Below are 7,024 nucleotides of genomic sequence, written 5' to 3' on the forward strand. Positions count from 1 at the left end.
AAAATATAAAAACAAAAAATATAGTAAATAAATTATAAGCATATGTCGATATGTCGTAAAATAATATTATAATAAGTGAGATGGAAAGAGAGAACAATACAATGAAAGATCTCACTCTAATGCAGGAGCCATTTTCAGGAACGAGAAACAGAGCCCTTAAATCTAAGGCAATCTGCAACGCTGTCTGTTATCCGTCTCTTAACCGTCTCATCCCTTAACTACTCATGGCCCCACTGTACTTTTCACTCCATCTCTTAACTAAGAGACATAACCTGCCACCCTCCATCTCTTATCTGTCTCTTAACCATCTCTTAACTTACTATTCATTCAATTTCATTTTTTATTTTTATTCCCAACAAATTCAATTAATAAAAACACATTTCATTAAATAAAATAAAAGTACAACATAAAATAAAAATACAACTTAAAATTCAAAAAAATAAAAAAACACATAATTAAAATCCTAAAAAAATAAAAATTACATAATTTAAAATACAATTTTATAGAAATTATAAAAAAACTACTCCGCTGGCGAATCATCCCCCGAAGGAGGTGGCGGTGCACTCAAGCTACCTGGAGGCGGAATACCAATTTGTCTTGACATATACTCAATTCCGGCAAGATGAGCTTGATATTGTGGAGGCGTCATGCGAGAAGTGTCCGCCATCGTGGCGGTCAAGTACATGGACAATAGGGTGTTCGAGCCCGAGCCCGCCTGGCTTGATTCACCTCGGCCCCTCCTCCCTCTAGCCGCCTTCGCCGCCTTGGTCCCTTGCGGCCGACAGCGCCCACGGGAGGACCCCCCCACCATCGTTTGCCGTGCCCTCAACCTCTTGCGAGGCAACCTCTTGTGCGGCGCTGCCCGAACCGCCCCCACTAGACGAGTATTGGCCACCCGCCGTGTGCTTCGTGGGCTTCGAGGTCGAGCCTGAGCCGGACCGAACACCGCCGGCCCACCTTTCCTCGTCTTTGACGGCCTCCCAAACATCGACATGTCTGAATTCTTTGTCGGTGTCTTCGAAATAGACTCGCAAAGCCGATCTCAGAATGTCGACTCCCGTGGCTCCGCTTTGGTAATGAGCCACTTTGTTCTTGTAGATGCCGCCGAATTTTTTGACCTCTCTGTCGACTCGGTCAAAGTGAGCGCGGAGCATCCTTAATGTGCGGCGGTGGGACCCCTTCGGCTTAATCTGGTTGTAGGCCTCAGTGACCTTTTCCCAGAAGCACTTCCGGGTTTGTTGATTCCCGACGATGGGATCGTACGAGACGGTGATCCAGGCGTTGTACACAGCCATCATGTCCTTGTGGCTGTACGAATGCCGGCCTACATCCTCCTCCTCCTCGGCCGCCACCGCCTCTTCCTCCACCGCTCTGGAGCTTACACCGCCTCGTCCTCCTTCCGGAGTGGGTTCATCAGGATAATCCTCCCGAATTTGGGATAATCCCTGCGAACTCCTCGTGGCGGAGGGACGAGCGCATGCATCAACATCAAAATGGGGTGGTTGGTACCCCGCCGGCGTCGACGAGCCCTGGGTGCCCAGCGTCGATGAGCCCTGGGTGCCCGACGTCGACGAATCAGAGCCAGAACCACCCAAGACATTGTACATGTCCCCCAGTCGCCAAATGTGTTGATGTCAAACCCGCCGGAGCCGCCACCGCCATAGTTGTCGTCGTCGGACATTTTGTGATGACAATCGGAGATGTTAGATGAAAATTGGAGAGGAAATGAATATGATTTTGGAAGAATGGATGTGTATTTCTGTGTGAAATGAGGATGAAATATGAGTATTTATAGAGTAAAAAATTTTAAAAAAATAAAAAAAGGAAAACGGTTGAAAAACGATAATATTGCCGTTTTCGATTTGTATTTATTTATTTTTTTATTAAATTCAATTTTAAAAAAAAATGATTTATTGCGTCAGCGTGACGAAGCCCACTCGCGGGCCGGCGAGTGGGCGTCACGCATGGCGCCGGAGCGCGCCACGTCGCGCGAGCGCGTGGCAAGACAGCCCGCAATCCATCTCGGAGGGACGGGCGCCTCGGCGAGACCGAGACCGGACGTTGCAACGCGTCTCACTGCCGTCTTATCACGGCGGGACGAGATACGAGCCACCCGCGGGATGCGTTGCGGGTGGATACTACGAACAAAATTCATAAAATTTCTTGAATTTGTGTAGTGTGTGCAATGCAGGAAATGTGTGTAGTGCGGAAAATATGTGAAATTTGTGTAGTGTGTCAAATATGTGAAATGTGTGTGTAGTGTGTGTGAAATGTGTGTAGTATATGTGAAATGTGTGTAGTGAGTATATAGTGAAGCTATCTAATTTTATGACTATTTAGAATTCCAATTTTCCACTTTTGTTATGAAATTCAAATCATAGGATTGAAAAACTTGGAATTATAGCCTCCAATTCCAATTCCATGTTCTCAAACGCACCCCGAAAGAAATTTGGGTCATTTGACGTGGAATTCATTAGTCTCACTCCAGCCGCTATTGCTTATTCCCACCAAATATTTTGAGAGGCGTGATGAACCAAAATAGTAAGTAATTCATGAGTTGTTAACGGTTTAGACTAATAGCCAAATACACCAATTATCAAACACAATATAGTGCACCCACAAAGAATGGGCAGAGAAAGAACGGTTAAGAAAGTATTCTTAACGTTTCCAAATTTAGTTCCCAAGATTCATAATCCTCTTCAAGGTTAGTTGACTTGATGTAGATGAAGGGATATGCAGGTTCTAGCTCAACACTACAGGAAGAACTAGGAACGCTGTTTGTGCCTCCTATGGTGATGACCATCATCACCTCCCCTCCTGCTATCAGTGGAGGAATGTACCCCATGTCGTTCCCGATTATCATTATCTCTATCATGTCTCCTACGAGGTGAGTAACTACGAGATCTTCGCCTGTTCCAGCTGTTTCCTGTGCATGAATATAAGCATAATTTTTATATGTAGGGGATTGATCGACAGTTTCCAAGACTGTAGATGCACACAATAATTGCCAATGGTTTACAAACATAAATGAATGATGGTGTTGGTCGAGTCAGGATAGTGATAGAGAAAAGAAGTAAACAGATATGTATTGGCTGAACTCAAACGAAATAGACTATGGAATAGATATTGATAAACAATCATTTAACGAGGCCCTACAGTAATTTATTGGCCTTAAACTGAACTTAAGAATCTACATCCCTCTCAAACCTAAAGGGATTTATTATAGGACTCTCAAAGGAATAAGGAAATAAAGATGGTACTAAAAAAAGATGACATAAAAGAGACAGATAAAGATGACTTTCCAGACTTCCAGGCTCCAGCTCTTAATGTGCATCAGATAATAATGGAGACAAATGCTCCCTGTATCTATTTTGATGTAGAAAAGCATATTTTTGTGATTAGACGGTGGTCATTTTTTTCTGAACTGAGTTACAAAGTTATTTTTCTAGCTATATGAATAATGGATCTCCAAAGGCACATTCCTAATAAAATAGCTACATGTGCGATACTCAATCTAGTTGTAATAATCACATTAAACATGCAGGAAATAGCCACTCCAATTTACTTTTTCCATGGTTAGTTATTCTCTCTATTTTGCCTTTTTGTCTTTTTTTTACAGAGATTGGAGAACAAGAAAACATAGCGTACGTTTCAAAGCAAACAGCTACTGGTTTATATGGGGCTCAAGTAGTGAAACTTTGTTTAACAAGAAAAACATGGTGTACCTCTTTTATTTTTAACACCTTCATACTTTCCAGGAGTTGGAGTTCTCTCTCGTTTCCTTTTAGCCTGCATGCAAAAAGACAGTAGGAATTAACTTCACGTGTAGGAGTTCCAGAATACGACCTTGCATACTACTGCAGAGTGTATACTGTTATGTAGATTAACAGATCTAGGAAATAAACTAGACTAAGGATAAGGGAAAAACAATATCAATCTGCTATCCACAATATCTGATCAACAAAACATAACAATACTAAGCGACATGACTGTGAACTACATACCGAAAACTAAAAGTGAAATAGCACGTGAACATCTCCACATCAGTGCCTCTTGAAATTAAATTTATCTTTAAGTAAGACACACACCTTCAACACGACCATGGCAAGCAGTGGCAAAACATAAGGAATAACTTTGAAGCAGAAACAATTGAATAATATGCAATCAAAGTCATGCGACCCTCTCAACAATATCGGATTGGTGCTAGGAGTTCAGGTGTCGGTGCAGAGCGCAAGTTCACAAGGGGTTGGTTTGAACTGTTAATATATCTTAGAGTTTGAGTTCGATGGAGATACTACCATGGCTGCTGCCAAACATTAGCAGGCAGATTCTGAAGATGAGTAGTGTTAGTACAATATATTAGTTGGAGGACCAACATAAAGCTTCTATAAAGAAATAGAAAACTGTGGAAGAGCAACACCTTTTCAACAGTAATTAATCGGCCTTCAATAACAGACCGGTTCAGGTTCTTAATACAACGCTCTGCATCTTTGGTGGTCTCCATAGTAACAAATGCAAAACCACGGGACTCCTTACTATGAGGGTCTCTGACCAAATGGCACTTAACAACCTGAGATTAACAAGAATAATGAAAAACTGCTTAATAGGACAGGATACAAAGCCCATTACCCTGTCTGTGAATAACTTCACAGGTCTGCATGCAATCATCAAATATAGTGCTTTTGATACAAGTCTATAACAACTGGTACAATGTACAAACAAGAATAAGGAGAAACACCAAGAAATCATTTCTCTATGGACTGTTTCTAATAAGCACTTACTGTTGTGCAGCTCTCATGTGCAATAAGTTGATTTAGGGTACTAAAACACACAGGCTAACTTGCACAGTTTATTTTTGCCTCAACAGTTCAGGAACTGGATTCAAAACAGAGAGTTGCAACTTTTTCTTTGATTAGAGAAATCCATATTACATATACCATTATTCATCAATATAATGAGCTTATGTGATGTTTGATTTTATAAGATACATAATGAAGTATACCTTTCCTTCACATTTGAAATAATTTTCGAGTTCAGTTTCAGTAACCCTTGTAGAAAGACCAGTGACATAAAGATTGTTCCCAGGATTAAGAGCATCCTCAGAATCACGGCTCCTGAGTGTTTGTAAATACAGAGCAAGGTCAGATACTCAAATCATGTATGTATACCAGGTGATAAAATGAACGTATTCTGAAGTGTTTAACCTTACATCTCAAAATTATTTAGGGTGAACATTACTCGCAAGAAGGCATAAACAAAAATAAAAATTTATGAAAGATGATACATATGTTTGTTAGTCCAAATATGTACAGGAACCAAAGTTACAAATCACGTGCATGATGTTTAATGAAAGAGAGAAACTGAGAAAGAGAAGAACAACATCACTGTTTCCAGAAATCCGTAGGACTTCTCCTCTCATGCCACTATAATCTATAGTATTTTGTTTATGATAACTTTATCAGTACAATACCATGTCATTTGCTTAACCACATTCATAAGCAAAGACTCAACAACAGTAGTTGATCAATCCATGACAAAACTTCAGGAATACCTAGAACGACTTCTCCGGGACCTGGATAAAGATCGCGACCTGCGACTTGAGTGTCGCGGTGAGGTTCTCGACTCTGGTGGTGAGGTTTTCGACTTTGGTGGTGAGGTTTTCGACCCTGGTGGTGAGGTTCTCGACTCTGGCGGTGAGGTTCTGGACAAGTGGACAGCGACACAACAAAATTTATATAAATAGACTATTTCATAATAACAGACAGGGTATCACTTAGAAATTCACCTTTCCCCTTTTGTCATCTGCATAAGAATAAAGAAAGAAATATAAATAAACGGCGATAAAAAAATGTGAATAAGTTTTAACACCAGAAGAATTATAAGAGTGCTCTTTAACAAGATTGTCAATGAGTCAGATAAGAAAATTAATAATTCAAAAAATTTTCATCCTCTTAAGTCGAGATCTTCAAAACATAAAATCTAGTGATTATCAATTATGTATTAATCTATAGAGAGTAACTTTAAAATCTTATGATCTGAAAACAAGTGTCTATGAGCTCAACCATCTAAATACCAAAACAATTTTTAAATAAAAACAAACATCACATGAGCTCTAAAAACAACGTATAAGATTTCGGAAGGACTGATATTCATTAAAATTCGAGGAAAAAGAACACAAATAACTGAAAAGACCACTATGGGAGCAGAAAGTTGAAAAGAAAAACACAATCAGGCATGTCATAACAGTAGCGTGATTCAATATCCCGTTGTTGCTCAAAATTATTAACAATTATGCTTCTGTACAAATAAGAAATTCGTAAATTCGCCATTCATATAAACAATCATGCTGAAATGTAATTATACGAGCTATTAACTTCAGAAATTGAGAATTTAATCTCAAGTATCCAGGAAGGTGAAGCATACCTTATATTCGCGAGAGAGAATTGAAGCAAAAATTGCAGAAAACAGGAACGGGAGAACGAAAACCCTAAACTCTTGATTTCAATTTTGTTCGCCCAGTGTTCCTAATTAAGGACGAAGTTGTTGGGGGTACAACAGATGTTGACGTCCTTTTTCTACTTGTTATAAAAATGAACTTTATATTTTCAAAAACACTCGTCAGAAAGGCTACATAAATGCTAATGCTGCTACGTCTCAAACTAACAAAGGAAACTTTTTTTTGAAATAGTAATACAATAATCAAAGTTAATATTTAAATTCTTTATACATATCCCGTATCGAATTCTAAGTGGGCAATGCTTAAGCACTCGACAAAGTGTCTTTGATGATTGCGCATTACTCAAGAGTTTGAGCTCAGCAGAATGTCTATTAATAATATCTAAAGAATGTATTTTGTGAGATAAATGGACCCATTGGAGTTGGGCTTGACGAATTAAATCAATGGGCTGAATTAATTTTGAGCCCGGATTCCATGTGTGTGGCCGAATTGTTTGTGGCCCGTTACTTACCTGGGTGAACCGATTGCTGCAGCGTGGCAACTCCACAAGGATCGTGCTCCTGAGCC

General features: G+C 39.8%; 1 protein-coding gene across 3 annotated transcripts; it reads right to left on the bottom strand.

The window, feature by feature from the left end:
• Positions 1–2,529: 2,529 nt before the first annotated feature.
• Positions 2,530–6,669, bottom strand: LOC121769377 (serine/arginine-rich splicing factor SR45a-like). 3 transcript variants are annotated; one of them, XM_042166169.1, is made up of 7 exons: positions 6,424–6,669; positions 5,786–5,802; positions 5,552–5,701; positions 5,003–5,114; positions 4,421–4,570; positions 3,726–3,789; positions 2,530–2,926 (listed from the first exon to the last, which is right to left on the bottom strand). In XM_042166169.1, exons 2-7 carry the CDS (start codon positions 5,800–5,802, stop codon positions 2,766–2,768), a joined length of 654 nt encoding a protein of 217 aa, XP_042022103.1. In that variant the 5' UTR covers positions 6,424–6,669; the 3' UTR covers positions 2,530–2,765. The 3 variants fall into 3 exon arrangements, 1 of the variants encoding a protein (XP_042022103.1); XR_006043543.1 differs by having other exon boundaries at positions 2,849–2,926; positions 4,089–4,570; positions 6,424–6,658; XR_006043542.1 differs by having other exon boundaries at positions 2,849–2,926; positions 4,005–4,570; positions 6,424–6,658.
• Positions 6,670–7,024: the final 355 nt, after the last annotated feature.

The sequence above is a fragment of the Salvia splendens genome, chromosome 15 (genome assembly GCF_004379255.2).
Source record: "Salvia splendens isolate huo1 chromosome 15, SspV2, whole genome shotgun sequence".
Taxonomy (NCBI): domain Eukaryota; kingdom Viridiplantae; phylum Streptophyta; class Magnoliopsida; order Lamiales; family Lamiaceae; genus Salvia; species Salvia splendens.